The 17,286-nt window shown below is 39.6% G+C and overlaps 1 protein-coding gene and 1 long non-coding RNA gene across 5 annotated transcripts in view; one reads left to right on the forward strand and one right to left on the reverse strand.

Annotated features, from left to right (window-relative positions):
* LOC126929339 (uncharacterized) overlaps nt 1-10,172 on the reverse strand; it is a 62,386-nt gene extending 52,214 nt beyond the window's left edge. Inside the window, exons 1-2 of the long non-coding RNA XR_007717150.1 lie at nt 10,041-10,172; nt 6,987-7,133 (exon numbers count right to left, since the gene is read on the reverse strand). This is a non-coding gene — a long non-coding RNA (uncharacterized LOC126929339). The remainder of the gene's footprint in view (nt 1-6,986; nt 7,134-10,040) is intronic.
* The window catches only part of BTBD3 (BTB domain containing 3), a 35,753-nt gene continuing 26,901 nt past the window's right edge, over nt 8,435-17,286 (forward strand). The window contains exon 1 of one of the 4 annotated variants that reach the window (XM_050745542.1): nt 8,435-8,660. In XM_050745542.1, the coding sequence (XP_050601499.1) occupies nt 8,474-8,660 (187 nt within the window). In that variant the 5' untranslated portion in view covers nt 8,435-8,473. Of the gene's footprint in view, nt 8,661-8,780; nt 8,799-9,161; nt 9,180-10,250; nt 10,270-17,286 lie in introns of those variants that run through there. The other 3 variants (XM_050745546.1, XM_050745544.1, XM_050745545.1) reach the window with 3 other exon arrangements.

Here is a 17,286-nt window from a genome sequence, read left to right on the forward strand (position 1 = left end):
AGTCATATTTCCAGTTGATAAAATGCAATGCTTTTTACTCTAACATCCAAGTTTGAGAATCTCTCCATATACAACTCTTTAGCATGTTTGCATCAAAATTCAACCAGAAATGATTTTACATGATGAATTGAGCTGATTGTGAAAGACTGCAGTTGAAAATGTACATGCAAATTACAAATGTTGAATGGACAATGAGTGGCAGGAAGGGAACATGTATCAATACTGTATGCCTATGAGGTCTTATTTATCTAATCTTTTTGAAATTAGGTTGTCTTTAAACATTTTTGGAATTCAAGACAAAGCATAAAGTCTTTTAAACACATTGCATCTGTTTACTGACTGCTTACTTGAGCAAAGATTACAGTCATTTTTATTATTTATTCATATACTCAAGTTTAAACAGGCATTTTAAAAGTATAAAAAAGACTGAATCACAAAAAAAGAAATAGTTCCAAACAACAGGATACTAATAAAACTTGAAGGGAAGACATTTAGTTTGAAAAAAAAAAAGATATTCAACACTGCAATAACTAAGATAATGTTTCAGAACGAGAGCAACTGGAATGGACAGAATAAAACATGGTAGGGCTAATTGCATAAAGCACTATGCATAGCAGAGTGAATATGCTAATACCGGTATCCATTCCCTTTGGTAGTGTACTCCCACATTGACTCTGGGCTTGACTTGGGAATTGCTTTGGCCATTGAGACAGTGGAAACCTGATGCAATCAGACTTGAACGTGTACTTCCTGCTCCACATAGTCTCTCATGCTCCAGCAGGCTAGCCTGGTTTTGTTCTCAGAGCAGTGGCAGCCTTCCAACAGAGACCACATGGAGCAGTACTGAGTTGTTTCATTTGAGGCTGTCCTAGACCAACTAGCCTCCAGGTATCCACCAGCTAAATGTCAATGCTTGAGAGAGCCTAGGAGAGATTAATGGAGACTGACCCAGAAACAAAACTTTCCAGCAGACCCACAGACTTAATGGAAGTAATGAAGATGATTTTAAAGTCACTAAGTCTTGAAGTACTCAGCAATATTAAGTATACCTACTAGGTACAGATAATGAATAATCACTGGAGTAGAAAATAAGATGGGAAATATTTGTTAAGCAGGTGGATTAGCCTTCATACTTATCATTCAGGGTATTGGACGCAAGAGTTAACACACCAAATAAATATAGCCATGATGAAAAGTTTTCCTGACCCACTGTCAGAGACACTTTCTCTATTAGGAGGTTTGCTAAACAATTACAAAGTTAAAAAATCTTTGGGACCAACTTGGGTTCAAGAATTGATACAAAAATTATTTTAAAATAAAGATATTTGTGATTCAACAGATACGGAAAGAAGGTTTCCCAGGGCTTCCCTTATCTCAGTAAAAACAAAAGTTCTGGGAATGAGGCTGCTATAAATCCCCTCTCTGAGGGAGTTTTATGGCTATGAAGAAAAAAATGGAGAAGACCATTTGGATCTGCATAAACAAACAGCGTCACAAACTTTTATCTCCCATTGGTTTTCCTAGAAACCCATTTGTTTTTCCCATAGAAGTCTTTTCTCCACACACCATAAAATTATGTATATAAACCCTCATCTTTAGCTATTTATAGAGCCACAGCTTTCCTGCATTCACACATGCATATGGATACACTTTGTTTATTTTCCTGCAAATATGTCAGTTTCAATTTAGTTCACATGTCCCCAAACACTGAACTTAAGAGGGTAGATGCAGTTTTTCCTCCTCAATAGAACACACCCAGAAGTCCCATTACTCAACAGTTCAAGTGCTGAGACTAAATTCTCACCTGGAGGCTAGGCATGATGTGGCTCAGGCCTCTAATCCTAGCACTTTGGGAGGCTAATGGATCCCTTGAGCTCAGGAGTTTGAGACCAGCTTGTGCAACCCTGGTGAGAGCCATGAGGAAACCCTGTCTCTAACAAAAAATTAAAAAATTAGCTGGGAGTGGTGGCCTGCACCTGTGGTCCCAGATACTTGGGAGGTTGAGGGCCAGGTGGAGGTCTCAATAAGCTGAGATCGTGCCACTGCACTCCAGCCTGGGTGACAGAGTGAGACCCTGTCCCAAAAAAGAAAAAAAAAAAGGAAAAAATCCTTACTTGGAATCATTCATGTTACATTTGAACCCATGGCCAAATTAATCAAAGTGTTGACATTTTATTAGCAATTATTAATTTTATTAAAATATACCAGTGATGTACATATACCATGTATGCTATTTCAGCACCAGTATGTTTCAACATGATTTTTAGATAATGTTGGTTTTAAATAAAGAAAATGTAAGAATAATTGCCACGGATTTCATACTTGCCACAGATTTCATAATATCAAAGTTCTGATCATGCTTTTCTAAATATGTAAATAAGTGAGACTAGCAATTCTTAAACGTTGCTACATATTAGAATCACCTAAATACCTTTAAAAAGACTCTCAATGCCCCAGTAGCACCCCAGAACAAATATGCTGGAATTACGGAACTGTGATATAGATATCAAAAATGTTTCCCTTGAACCTGGGAGGCAGAGGTTGCAGTGAGCCGAGATCATGCCATTGCACTCCAGCCTGGGGAACAAGAGCCAAACTGCATCTCAAAAAAAAAAAAAAAAAAACTTCAAGTTTGTCAGGTAATTCCAATGTGCAATCAAGTTTGAGAATCAACAACTTAGTCCTAGATCTGTGCTTTCCAATACAATAGCCCTGAGTCACATGTGGCTAACTTTAAAACAGTTTTTTCCAATTCTGTGAAGAAAGTCATTGGTAGCTTAATGGGGATGGCATTGAATCTATAAATTACCTTGGGCAGTATGGCCATTTTCACGATATTGATTCTTCCTATCCATGAGCATGGTATGTTCTTCCATTTGTTTGTGTCCTCTTTTATTTCACTGAGCAGTGGTTTGTAGTTCTCCTTGAAGAGGTCCTTCACATCCCTAGTAAGTTGGATTCCTAGGTATTTTATTCTCTTTGAAGCAATTGTGAATGGGAGTTCATTCATCATTTGGCTCTGTGTTTATCTGTTATTGGTGTATAGGAATGCTTGTGATTTTTTCACATTGATTTTGTATCCTGAGACTTTGCTGAAGTTGCTTATCAGCTTAGGGAGATTTTGGGCTGAGACGATGGGGTTTTCTAAATAGACAATCATGTCATCTGTAAACAGGGACAATTTGACTTCTTCTTTTCCTAATTGAATACCCTTTATTTGTTTCTCTTGCCTGATTGCCCTAGCCAGAACTTCCAACACTATGTTGAATAGGAGTGGTGAGAGAGGGCATCCCTGTCTTGCGCCAGATTTCAAAGGGAACGCTTCCAGTTTTTGCCCATTCAGTATGATATTGGCTGTGGGTTTGTCATAAATAGCTCTTATTTTTTTGAGATACGTTCCATCAATGCCGAATTTATTGAAAGTTTTTAGCAGAAGGGTTGTTGAATTTTGTCAAAGGCCTTTTCTGCATCTATTGAGGTAATCATGTGATTTTTGTTGTTGGTTCTGTTTATATGCTGGATTATGTTTATCGATTTGCATATGTTGAACCAGTCTTGCTGAATAAAATCTTAAAGGAATAAGGGAGATAGAACTTCTAAACAATAATCAATATTGTTCCTGCTAGCCATTTTATTAAATTCGGATTTTTTCATGGTCAAATATTTTTCCACAGATGCTCCTCAACTTACAATGGAGTAACAGCCCAAGAAACCCATCATAAGTTGAAAGCATAGTAATTGGAAAATGCATTTGATGTACCTAACCTAGAAACATCGTAGCTTAGCTTAGCCTATCTTAAATGTGGTTGGAACACTTAGCTTAGGGTTGGGCAAAGTCATCTAACACAAATACTGTTTTATAATAAAGTGTTCAATATATCATGTAATTTGCAGACTGTAGTACACTGTAGAGTATCAGCTGTTACCCTTGTGATCAAGTAGCTGGCTGGGAGCTGTGGCTGACTTCTCAGCATAGTGAGAGAGTGTCGAACCAAATATTGCTAGCCTGGGAACACGCTGTAATTCAAATTACAGTTTCTACTGAACTCACACCACCATAAAGTCAAAAAGTTGTAAATCTAATCATTAAAAGTTGGGGACCATTTGCTCTAAGAAACCCCTACATTACTATTCTCTTTATTGAGTGGACAACAGTCTACCTGCGATACTGATGTGGTTGAATTTTTTTGAACAGCATCAATAAAAAGAAAGACCATGAAAGGGAGAATGCTGCATATGAATAATGTATGGCTAATTCTGTTTTCAGTCTAATTTTAAACCATTTAGAGCTAGCATACACACATACACACATATATATATACACATATATATTTATATTTATATATAAAACTCTGGCCCAGGATATATTTTAACTTATTTCACATCTCCTAGTATCATGCTATTATTCATCAGGTATGGAGACAAAAGTGACTCCATCTTGGATGCTAATCTACAGTGTTAAATTCTGATCAGCCCCAGTCCCGTGAACACCACCTGATTGCTACTTTATTTACTGTCCCTAGTGTAAGAAACTCTACTCCTGCTTTTAGAGTAAAGCAACCTTGATGTTATCACACAAATTAGAGATTGTGACACACATAGCATTCTTTCTTGTTTTGGAGAGCTGCCTTTCATTGTCTTGCTGGAATATGTATACCTTTTCCCTATAGTAGATAAACCTTGGGTCTGGGGAGTAACAGGTGCAGAGATCTACTTGTCTTGTGGCTACCCAAGGCCATGCTTCTGTCTCTAAGTCCCCTAATAAATTCATCAACACCAACAAACTAAATTTGTCTGCCTTCTCTTTGGCTTCTTGGCTCCTTTAGCATTTGGGGGTCACTTTGCTTATATGACTCTTTCATGGAACATCAGATGAGAATTATCATCCATGGCTTGAGACCATTTCTTTCAATTTCTAAAACATTTTATTTTGTAGTACAGGGCTTCCTTTAGTTCCAGATACATTTATTTCCCAAGTCACTGTGACAAAACTTGTAAAATTAATATATTCACAAATTCTCATAATAAAATACCTTTCTCATTATTTAAAATATACTAAAATGTGTATTTTCCCCAAATCATTTGTTTTTGTCACTCCTGGAGTTTGTTTGTACTTATGCATGGTGGAGTATTTCGTTGTCAGCCAAAAGGAAAAAGGAGTCACCTTGTGACAACGCTGGTTATAGGACAAATATGATTGTCATCTTTGTCCCCCTGGTTAATGGTTTCCAACTCAATCATTCATCACCCTTTCATAAATCTAAGCCCCACCTTTTGTTATTTTCATGTTAGTTTTTATGTATTTTGCTCATAAATCTTCATTAAGTCAGAAAAATTACCTGTATTTTTTGTTTTTCACGCTAAAGTTAAATCTGCCTTAAATGAAACAGCCAAGACAAATAATGAGGAAGAAAAGGATAAACTGTTACATTTGAATGGACTGTGCTTCTCCTGCTTCACCCTCTGAATGTGAACTCAGAAGTAAAAGAGTCAGTGGAATGAGAATGTTGACTTGATATTTACCAACTTTGCTCAAAACATATTTACACGATGCTCATGCATTTCATTGGCTTTCACCATAAGAAAATATGCAAAGCTGGGAACCACTGTGGAGACATGATTAGGAAAGTGAGCCCTCAGCATTAAACTACCTGAGCAAGGTACAATTGGCCCAACCATTTATGTTCCCCTGAAGGCACTTGTCACATTCTGCCTTAAATTATAGTTACAGTTATGCATTTTTCTATGCTATTTGATAAATTCTCTGAGGGCAGGATGCTGCCTAGTACATAAAAACTGGTAATATTTGTAGAATAAATGGAATATTTTAAGCACTTTTGCATGCTCCCCAGAACAATCAGCTCATCCAGAAGCCTATTCACCAAACACATTGATTGAGTGCTCTAGCATGCACCTACTCTGTGACATTGGAATTATTTCAAAAGCAAACTCCTTCCAGGTTTCTCCTTCCTAGTAGCAAGCAGAGTGAATTCAAGTGGAACTCAAATTGGAGTAAACTGTTTAGATATGACTTCATATCGCTGCTTTGCATGTTTGGTGTTGGAGAGTACAGCTAGAGTCTATCTTTAGTTAATGGTTCTTAAGGAATTTATGCAAGTAATTGTAATATTTATCACATTTTTAGTGTGTCAGAGCTAGGGACACCAAAATTTTCTTTTACCTCTTAAATCTGTTTTTTACATATTTATTACCCAGTGAACTGAGAAAAGGCTTTCAAAGTGCTAATATCTATCCTATCTCTTTGTTTTTTCCCTTCAGTGTTCATTCACAAGTAATAGTAGCTGTCATTTACTCAGGTTCTGCTATGAACTGGGTGCTTCACGCACTTGTGTTTAATTTTTTACAGCCTCACAAATTAAAGATTATAATGCTTGTTTTTCAGATGAGAATTAATTTACATAATTTTCACAACCTTTCAAGGTGTATTAGCCAGAGTTCTCCAGAGAAACAGAGGCAACAGGATGGATATATATCTGTGTATCTATTTTAAATATATGTCAATTTAAAAAATTCACCAAATTGAGTTTCAAAAATCTGATTGGCTTTTATTAGCAATTCATGAACTGGGCAGCATCCAGTCTACAAACTAGAAAGAAACTGATGGGCTAAACAGAGTGGGTGAGTTTTATCAGCAGAAAAAAGAAGAGGAAAGCAGAAAAAAAGAGCAAATAGATGGTTGGTCATTTCAAGGTTACTTTTCTTCTACAGATGTAAGCAACATCTTGTTGGCCTAATTGGATTTCACTGTTATCTCTCTTCTGATTTCTCACAAGGTCAGATCTTGCAAAGAAATAACGCAAGTTTTGGTTTGGTTATGTGACACTAGTATGAGCGACTCCATTTTGGACCTGCTGTCTGTTTTTTTGTTTCGTTTTGTTTTGTTTTTGCAGTTTAAGAGTGAGAAAAAGAGAAGGAGAAAGGTATTGGCTTGTATGATTGTGGCTTATTTTAAGGTATTGGCTTACATGATTGTGGAGGCTTGGCAACCCCAAAATCTGCAGAGTAGGTAGGCGGGCTGCAGGCTCAGGCAAAAGGTGCAAGTCAATGGCTGTTTGCTGCCAGTCTTCCTTCTTGCTTAGGGGAAGTCAGCATTTTTCTACTAAGGTCTTCAGCTGATTGGATGAAAATCATACACATTATTAAGAGTAATCAGCTTTACTCAAAGTCTACTGATTTCATTGTAAATCTCATCTAAAAAATACCTTCACTGAAACATCTAGACTGTTTGTCCAAATATCTGGATACCATGATCTAGCCAAGTTGACACATAAAACTTACCATTATACAAGGTAAATATCATGATCTCGTGTTACAGATGAACACAGGAAGGCTCACAGATAATAACTAATTTGGACAATATAGTTTATTATGAGGTATTTGGACTTTATCAAAGGGGTTTTTGTTTTCCAAAGCCTAGGTGTCTTTCACTATATATGTTGTCTCTCAAATTAATGATTTTCCAACTGAGCAGAAATATGTTCTCCCAGGGCCAAACTCATGCTAAAAGAAGCATCTACTGGTCCTAACAGTATTGTATAGGTCTAATTTATCCACTGATACACATTTTGCCAAGGATGATGATCTAATCTAATGAAGTAGGCGCCTGTCATGATAAACATCTCAGCAGTGACATAAGTAAGGGCATCATTCTGTCCTTCACAGTCTCTGGAAACTTTTCGACCCTTTCCATGCCTGATACCAACCCTTGAACTTAGGACTCTACTACTTCTTACCTAGAACATACACTACAGCATTTCATATCTCTAGCCTTCACTTTATATTCCTAAATTTTGCATTTAATCAAGCCACCACCAGGCTCCCCTTCTCCCCTTCTTCTGTGCCTCTCAATTATCCACGGAATAAGGGTGAAGTCGTGCTAAGCATTAAAGATTATTTCCAGATGAGCTGAAACTAACTTTCCGGTCGCCGTTTTCATCTTTCACTAAGAACAATACACTCAGATTAAACTTGTCCCCGACAGGGTGCATGGATTCATATGCTGTTTAAGTTTTCATGATTAACCCAACCAGCAGCTACTCTCCTTCCCCAGATCACTGAAGAGTGTAGTCGTTAGGTATTACGAGACCTCTATTTATGCACCCTCCTTATCTGTTAGAGAGAGGGCTGGCATCAGCGCCTGAAAAGGAGCCCCAAAGCCAAATGTATTCGGCCCCCTATTACCGGAGGATGCGCTGTATCCCGCACATCCGCTCTGCCAATGCAAGTGTTCAATAAATGCTTAATATATTCATTGATGAATACTCCAGAGAAAAAAAATGCAGTTTGTGGGACAAGGACGAAGTCGCCTCTCAGAGATGGGGGAGTGCTGGCTCTCCTCCACCCTCCCCGCCTCCTCCAGGCCAGGGTTCCCGCCCACCCCTCACTCCTACTTTAGGAAAGGGCAGACATTGCGCATGCCCCGTATCCAAGGCCGCCTCCGGGAGCACCGCCCATGTTGCCCCGCTCCCTCCCGGTGCTCGGGCACGCGCGCTCGCTCCCGCAGAGCGTGCCCTGCGTGCGGGTGCCCGCCAAGCCCGCCGGGCGCTGGATCTCCGAGTGCCCCGGCCGGGGCCTGAGGAGCGGGCACAGGGCAAGGCGGCGGACGGCTGCGTCGCCCGAGGCGAGGAGGAGCGCGGGCGGTGAGTGAGGGCGCCGCGGGCGAGCGGGCCGGCGCCTCCGCGCGTGCGCAGCGCGGGACCGCCCGGGCAGGGGCGCGCGCCCGGCGGCCGGCCGGAGGGGCCAAGCGAAGCGAGGAGAAGCTGGGCCGGGGGGCGCAGGTCGGCCTCGGACCCAGGGGTCCGGTGGATCCCATATCCGCCCCCCGGGCTCAAGAGTCGCTCGCCGCGCGGGTTGGCTTCCCGAGGGGTTCCCAGTGGGGTGCGTCGGGCCCGTGCGGTGGTCCTGGTGCCCGGGGCGGAGGGGCAGGGCCGCCTCAGCCGAGGGACCCCGGGAGGGGCGCACGAGCCCTCCTGGCAGTGCGGACGCCCGCGGGGTGCGCGACCCCGGAGGTGGCGGAGGTCCAAGCAGGGGGCGCGGTCGGGAAGCCTTGGCGCCTAGCAGGTGGCGGGGGCCGCGCCCCTCTCCCGGGGAGGCGCGCGGTGGGAAGCGGAGCAAACTTCCCCTAAGTAACTTTCCTGAGGCGCTGCCGGCGGGGCGCGGTGAGCAGGGTCCGGGGGGGACTCCGGGGACCGACGCTCCGGGTTTGCGCGGCCTCAGGCGCCGCGGCAACCCAGCGAGTGGCGGCGGGCGATGGCGGGGGCGGCTTCCTCCTGAGGCTGGAACTCGTCCTCCGAGTTCTGAGTGGCATTCGTGGCCCGTTTGCTCTTAAAATAGACGTATAAGTTTGGTGTTCGGGAAGAAGGATGTTTGCTCTCTTGGGAAGAGAAGGCTTCTACCTCCTGGCGTTTTCAAAGAAAGTATTGTTCCGGCCTGCTGGGGATCCCTATTTATCAAGCAGCCCATTGTCCTGTGTGTGCCTGCTGAAAGCGAGCTAATTCTATTATTAGGCCTCAAAAGACCAAGGGAGATCACGGTGCTTTTTCTTTTTTAAACATTCCCCGCCACCTCGCCAAATCCTGTAATACGGCTTCCCCAAACTTGGCTGCACAGAGGAGTCGCTGGAGAGTTTTAAAACTCTTCATGCCTAATCGCACACCAGACCAATTAACACAGTGTGTTTTTTAAAGATCCCCAGGTGATCGCGCAGCCGAGTTTGGAAATACTGGTTTAATGTAAGAAAGTCAAGAGTTTAGTTTCACATAGTAAGTAGCATGCGGTTTGTAATTGGTGAGATGAAACTCAAATTCATTTTCCTAGACAGGAACTCACAAAGGGGGGTTTGTTTCCCACCAGGGAGGGCGGGAAGTGTCTCTAATGGTTCAAACTTTATGAACTATAATGTGACTCCAGCACTCAAAACAATTGTTCTAAGTGCTGTTTTGAATTTCTGTTGGGGTTACTAAGCCCGCTTTCACTGACCCCATGCCCAGCCAAAGGCTTTCCCCTTCTTTTAACCCTACCTCAGTCCTCCACTCAACCCTCCGCCAGATCCCCTGTTTTAACTTTAACCTCGGGGAGGATCTTCTTCCCCCGTAGGTTACTGGCTTTACAGGGTTACTGCGGGTTCCCATAGCAACGAGTCCTCCAGGGGAAGTGGGCGGGTCCTCTTACCCTTGGGTTTCTGAATAGGACTCTTCCTTTTCAGAAGATTTTTGAATCACCCTTTTTCATTTCTTGGCCTCAGCGCAGGTAAGGGTGAGCTTATACAGTTCCAAGATTTTCTTTCTAAGATACTTACAGATTAGTTATTAATGCCGTTGTATGGGATGGTAACTACTAGCAGCTGTGTTTTTTCTTGATTTTTCATTCTTTTCCAATCCTTGCATTGATAACTTGTTTAACGGGCTTCCAAAATGAAGTGGAAACAATGTTTTTTTTTTTTTTTTTTTTTTTTTTTTTTTTAGCACGTTTTCTTGGAGGTGCACATGCCTAAGAATTGTATGCACTATTTCTCTAAAGTCCTAAGTTACACCTTATATTTAAAAATTAAAGTGAAATATAACTCCACATCTGTGCGGAAAACTTTTGATAATCTGTGGCAAAAATGCTATTAGCTTTTAAATTGTTTTGTTCCTAGAAAGTACTCTGCCTGATAATCTGTGGCAAAAATGTTATTATTAGCTTTTAAATTGTTGTGTTCCTAGAAAGTACTCTGCCAACATTCTTTACAAAATATTAAAACTGCTTGTAATATTATAGTTTAACAAAGGAAAGGCACACTTAGGCTACACATTCTCCTACTTACCTGCTGAAACACATGCATCCAAAGATCAATTGGAAAAAATGTTCATTTTTTTTTTAACGCTCAAAATAGGTCTTCTATAGACATCTAATTCCCTTTTGCCTTGCAAGGAACTGTTAAAACTCTTCTGAATAAAATAGTACAGAAATGGGTCATTTACACATTTGTTTTTAATTGTTTTTTAAAAAAATCTTTTAAACTTTGCTCTGTAAGTTACCAGAATTTAGTTAATTCCAAAATGCCTTTAGGATTCCAATGATTTTTGAGTTTGTGTTGGGAGTTGAAATGGTTTTCTCTTACTAAAATCTATTTTATGTGCTGTTTAAATTTCTGTTAACTGGGCTATCAAGCAAATTCTGTAAGGTGAATTTTTCCCGTTTACTATGAGAAAGGAATAATGGTGGAAACCCCTCTCATGTGATGGACCTTGTAGTTCCAGCAGTGATGCTGGGCTGCTAAAATAGTGATCTCTCACCTAATCTTCCCTTCTTTCATCACACATTTAAAAATTACGTTTAAGCCTTTTCAATTTAGTATCTCTTTCAACGTAGTTGTCCAGTCTCAAATTCCTTGAAGGTGTGCATTAATGTACATTTATCGACATGTCCTTTGTTTATTCAAATTAAGCAAATACAGTTGAGAATTTCTGTTGTTGCTTTGTTTCCCTTAAAAAAATTAAATAAAAAAGTATTTCCTGTTGGGAGACATTTTGGGAATCACTGAAAAAAATAAAGTAAAAATCACCATCACATCATCCAGAAACAAACAACTGGTAATTAGATGATGTGCTTCCATTTTACCCTTTTTGTTTGTCTGCACAGACATACTTTTAAACAAAATTGGCTTTTAATTTTATCTGTAGTTTTAAATATTCCTCTCTTATTTAGTATGAAGTAAATATTAGAGATGTTTCCTTTTTGCATAAACCCTTTGAAAATAAGGTTTTTAATGATGAGTACATGCAAGTTTATTGAACTAGTTTTCTGTTGTTTTACATATTATTTTTATTTGTAGTGGCTGAGAATACAGTATTAAACCCTCTGGTTGCAAGTCCTACCATGGCCACTTCCTAAGTAACCTTAATTACCTCTTTAATCGCATTTCCTTGGAATAAGGGTCATGGTACCTGCACCATAGAGTTTTGGTGAGATGGAATGAACTAAGTAGAGGAAGGCCAGCAGGGTTGACCAAAGGATGTAGGCTCAGTAAGTAAGAGTGGACACACAGGTGGAGCTGAGAAAAATGCCCTTGTCTGAAAGTTTAAGTATTTCAGACTTACTCAGGTTACATTTATAGCAGTAGAAATCCTGGGGCAGAGGTGAACTCTGTTATGAGTCTTGTGGCTTGTTGCCAAATTGCTTATGCTGTAACATTCCCTTACAGAGTGTATGGTCTACCTGTAGTGTGTCAACACTCCAGTGTTCATCATCTTTCCTGATTTTTCTATAAAAATATGAGATTTTAATTTTTTTTTTGGTAACTATTGAAATTGATAATCTTTTTTTTGTTGTTGTTTTTCTTTTGTTTTTCTTTTGGGAGCTCTCTCTTCTGGTATTTTGCCTACTTTACTTTTAAGTGGTGATTTTAAAAAAATGACATACCTGTTTTATATAAAAAAGATTGCACCTTTATCGTATTTTTAGTGGGTTTTTTTTTTTCTTCAAAGGCCATTATTTAATTCACTTTTTGGCATTTTTCAAACAATAAAATACTTTTATTTCTATATAAACAGGTCTCTACCTTGTCCTTTATGATTTTTTTCCTTGTATTTGTTCATGCTTGGAAAGCCCAGAAAGACCCTGCAAATGGCCCCAGTGAAAAATTCAGGAGAAGCAGTAAGCAGTCAAAAGTGGCTGCCGCTGGGGAGGAAGACTAAGGCAATGAGGAAGACCACTCATTTTACAATAGGGCTTTCAGACTTTAAAACTGTATGCATGTATTAAATTTAATAATCTTTATCTGAAAGGTGAGATAAATGAAGCAACATTTTGGAAATATAGTAGATCTTTTTACATTTAATTCTATAATTGTACATGGATATGAAGCACTCCCATACCGCTGCCTCCTCCTCCTTTTCCCTAGTTAGTGAGTTATACCAGGACTGTTTGTTAATTAGTTCCTCCTTTCTTCTTTGCTTTGTGGTCTTTATTGTTTTTTAAGATCTTGACTAACTGGGGTCTGCTTCGGTTTTAGGTCTCCTCATTTGTGTGTTGATCTCTAGTCTTAATGCCACATCTTTTTAATCATAGATTTAGAATACTTAGAAATATCTGGCAGAGCAAGTCACACTGTCCTTTTAACATTACAATTATATGCACCTGTCCTTTCAGATAAGGATTATTGTATTTAATACATGCACGGCTTTAAAAGTCTAAGAGGCTTATTGTAAAATAAATGGTCTTTCATCTGCCTCTTCTTCCCCATCCCTTACTCTCCCTCCCCAGTGGCAGCCAATTTGGACTGTTCACTGTTTCTCCTGAGTTTTTCACTGGGGCCGTTTGTAGGGTCTTCTCGGGCTGATCAGAGAGTGGTCTTCCAGTAAAGTTTTGCACTGAGGAAAGAGTGTAGGTTCCACTGTTCATGGAGGAGTCTGGCTGGGGTTTCACCATTCTCTGTGTAGTCACTTTGGAGAAGGTTCACCATGCAGACTTACCTATTTACCTACTCTTCCAAGAACAAATCTCTAGTCTTGCTGGGTTCTGGGGTTGTCTGCCAATGGTCTACAGTGAGGAGGTGGGGAAGGCATCTTGGAATTTTAGAGCTTCTCATACAGCTTTTACTAATCTTATTTTAACCCGTCGCCCTTTTACCCTCTGTCTTTTGAGTAGACTGGAGTGAGTTCTTCCCGGCTTTTCTCACTGTTAGTATAGCATTCCCTCTCTCAAGTTGGCTGAGACAGTTGCCACTTGTCCATCTACTTTCTACTTTCATGATTTGTAGTTTCTATTTCAATTCTTTAAGTCCTTGGGTCTCTATGTCTTCTAGAAAGATCCCTTACTGTCACTTAAGTGGAGTTTAGGGGAAGGGTGTAATTGGATATGTGTGTTAAATTTGCCATCTTAATCTGGAAGGCTTGGAAGATGAATCCTTAGAACTAAAAAAATACCGGATCATGTTGCATTTTGTTTGGTTGGCAAGGACTGCCATCTGTAATCAGTATTTCTTTTAAGGGTCATGAAAGATTATTCAGACCTTTTATCTCTCAGCAGAGTTGTTTTCTTCATCTGAGTCCTAATGTTTCCTGTTAGAGTTCTTAGGTATCTGTTTTTGTTACTTTGTGATGGGCTTTTCAGATTGGCTGTTGGTAGACTAAGATGGTGGTTGATTTTGGTGTATTTATTTTATAGCTGGCACTTATGCTAAAAGCTTTGCAGTTTATTTTTGTATGTTCCCAAGTTATATAATCAGTAGCAGATAATGACACTTTTATCTACTTTTAATAGTTAAAACTTTTATTTTGGTTCGGTGGCAGTTTGCATTAGATTTAGCTTTCTGTAACGTTATAACAAGTTTCTGGAACATGTTTCTGGAACATTATGGAATAGTAATGGTGGTAATGTACAAACTTGTTGTTGTTCTTTATTTTAGTAGGAGAAAGAATAGTAGAATATTGGCTTTTTGGTTTATCATAGTTCTTCATCAGGACAAAGAAAATCTGTCCTTTCATTTCCAAGTTGCCTAGAGGTAATTTTATGTTTTTAAGACATGGGAATTGAATATTAGCAAGTGATCATTAGCATCTGCAGTTTATCAACTGGTATTTCTAAAACGTCTACTGATTTGAGTCCCAAATATTAAATTGGATCAAAATTTTTCTTATGGATGGTTCTTTAGAAAAACAAGTTGAATGCCTGGGAAGAATGAAGTATAACATATTCAATGCATGAGCATATTGTCTTGGTTGTGGTGGTATAGGAGATAGTCACTAGGGAATTTTCACAAGCAAATATTCCAAGTTATATCTGACACTCAAGTCACATCTTTACCTGTTGGCAGTATTTGATGTAATTTGTTATTCCTTCTGTTTTAATATTCTCTCTTCATTTGTTTCTTGAGGATACCACACTGTGTTGTCTTTCCTTCTATACCGCTGTCCTTCTGGTTTCTTTTCAGTTGTTTTTAAATTTGTGCTGGTTTTGTCTTTTTACCTGCCTATGAATTTAGAATGTGCCAAGGCCCAGTTCTTGCCAGCTTGTTGGCACAAATAGTCACAGGGCTTACTGTGCAGCTACTTAAAACTCCTAAATGAATATTTCCACCTCAGACACCTCCAACTACTTTTTTGACTTCTTAACATGAATATGTGAAAGGTACTTCAACCTAAATATGGCCAGAACAAAATTTCTGATCTTTCTTTGCAAACCTACTCCACCTGTAGCCTGCCCCATTTTATTAGGTTGGTGCAAAAGTAATCGTGTTTTTTTGCCGTTAATGGCAAATTACTTTTGCACCAACCTAATGGGTGTTAGCTCCATTTTTTTCAGGTTATTTAAGCAAAAACAAAACAAAACAAAACGTGGAATCCTCCTGACTCTTCTCTTTCTCTCCAACTCTATTTCCAGGTTGTCAGCAAATCCTGTTCTGTCTTCAAAATGTCTCCAGAATCAGTTTAACTACTTTTCCCATCCGTACTACCAGCGTCTTTATCCAAGTCTCCAGCATTTTTTTCCTGGATTATTGCTGTGGCCTCCTAACAGATCACTGGTCTCCTTTTCCTTCCCTGGCTTCTCTTTAATTTTCTATCAGCTTAACATCAGAGTGATCTTTTAAAAACACAAGTCACATTATGCTTAAAACCCTCCAGTGGCTTCCATGTCACTCAGAATAAAGTCCAGTTTTCTTACAATGATTCATAAAACCTTACATGATCTGGGCCGGGTGTGGTGGTTCACGCCTGTAATCCCAGCACATTGGTAGGTTGGAGTGGGCAGATTGCTTGAGGTCAGGAGTTCAAGACTAGCCCAGCCAACATGGTGAAACCCCATGTCTACTAAAAATACAAAAATTAGCCGGACGTGATGGCATACACCTGTAATTCCAGCTACTCGGGAGGCTGAGGCAGGAGAATCTCTCGAACCTGGGAGGTGGAGGTTGCAGTGAGCCGAGATCGTGCCATTGCACTCCAGCCTGGGGGACAGAGTGAGACTCTGTCTCAAAACAAATAAGGAAATAAAAATTAAAAATAAAGCGCTACATGATCTGATTCTCACTAACTGACCTCTTCTCCCACTTGTCTCCCACTCAGCGCTTTCCATTCCAGCCGTCCTTACTTCCTTACTAATCCTTGAACATGGCAGGTACATTTTCATTTTAGGTCTTTGCACTGGATTTTTTCCTCTGCCTATAATATTTTATCCTACCCCCCAGCTCCCAGATATATTCATGGTCAACTCCCTCATCTCTTTCAGGTCTTCACTAAAATAGCATTTTGTCTGTGCAATTACTCTAGTTATAATTGCAATCTGCATCCCGTATGTCTCTTGCAGTGCTCTGCATTTTATTTTTCTATCGCATCTATTACCTTCTAAGTTACTATGTATTTATTTACTTATTTATTTTGTGAATTGCCTCTCTTTCCTACGTCTGCTAGACTATAACTTCCTTGAGGGTGAGTATGTTTATTAATGTGTCCCAAGTGCCTAGCACATAGAAGATGCTCAGTAAATATTTTTTGAATAAATGAATATAGTCTATCTTCTCCATTTTTTTTCAGTGAATTTCCCATAAAGCAACATATGCATAGTGTTTTAGCATTTGTAGATCTAACATTGACTTATCCCACCAGCAAGGGAGAAGTTCAAGAACATTTATAATTCATAATGGAGATAATAATACAGAGAGTGTTTATGAGAATTAAATAGGGTGCTCTCTGTGAAGTACTAAACTGTACTAATGGATAGGTCCAGGTCACTTAACTGACAAAAAAGCCTAACCAAGTGCCCCGATTCACATCTGAATTATGTGAATTGTATTCTAGAATCTTCTCTGTTTATATTTCAGTTTTTAATCAAGAGTAGGCATGGCATCACCTGGGAGGTTTTCAAAACATACCTTGTTCCCTGGTAAATATCAGTGATATACTGTTACTATATTTTGTTTTTTAACCAGTCTGCAGTATTTTGTCCCTTAGTGTGGGCAATAACCATTTGCTCTCCCCTTTTTAATGCCTTCTTGCTGTTTGGGACATCTTTCATGGCCCTTTTAATGCCTTCTTGCTGTTTGGGACATCTTTCATGACCCCTTCTAGCCTTTTTACCTATGAGGTTCTTGCTGAAATCACTTCTAAGGTGATTTTGAAATCCTCAGAGCCACCTAGATGCATATAATTTAACCTTTTACTAAATCCATAAAATCAAAGGATCTTAGTCCTTTACCTTCAGTTTTCCAGACAAGAGAATGTTGTAGTCATCCCTACAGCAATCCTTATATCAGTCATTTTATTATTTTTAAAATACTTGATTTTT

Source organism: Macaca thibetana, chromosome 10 (assembly GCF_024542745.1).
Source record: "Macaca thibetana thibetana isolate TM-01 chromosome 10, ASM2454274v1, whole genome shotgun sequence".
NCBI classification, from domain to species: domain Eukaryota; kingdom Metazoa; phylum Chordata; class Mammalia; order Primates; family Cercopithecidae; genus Macaca; species Macaca thibetana.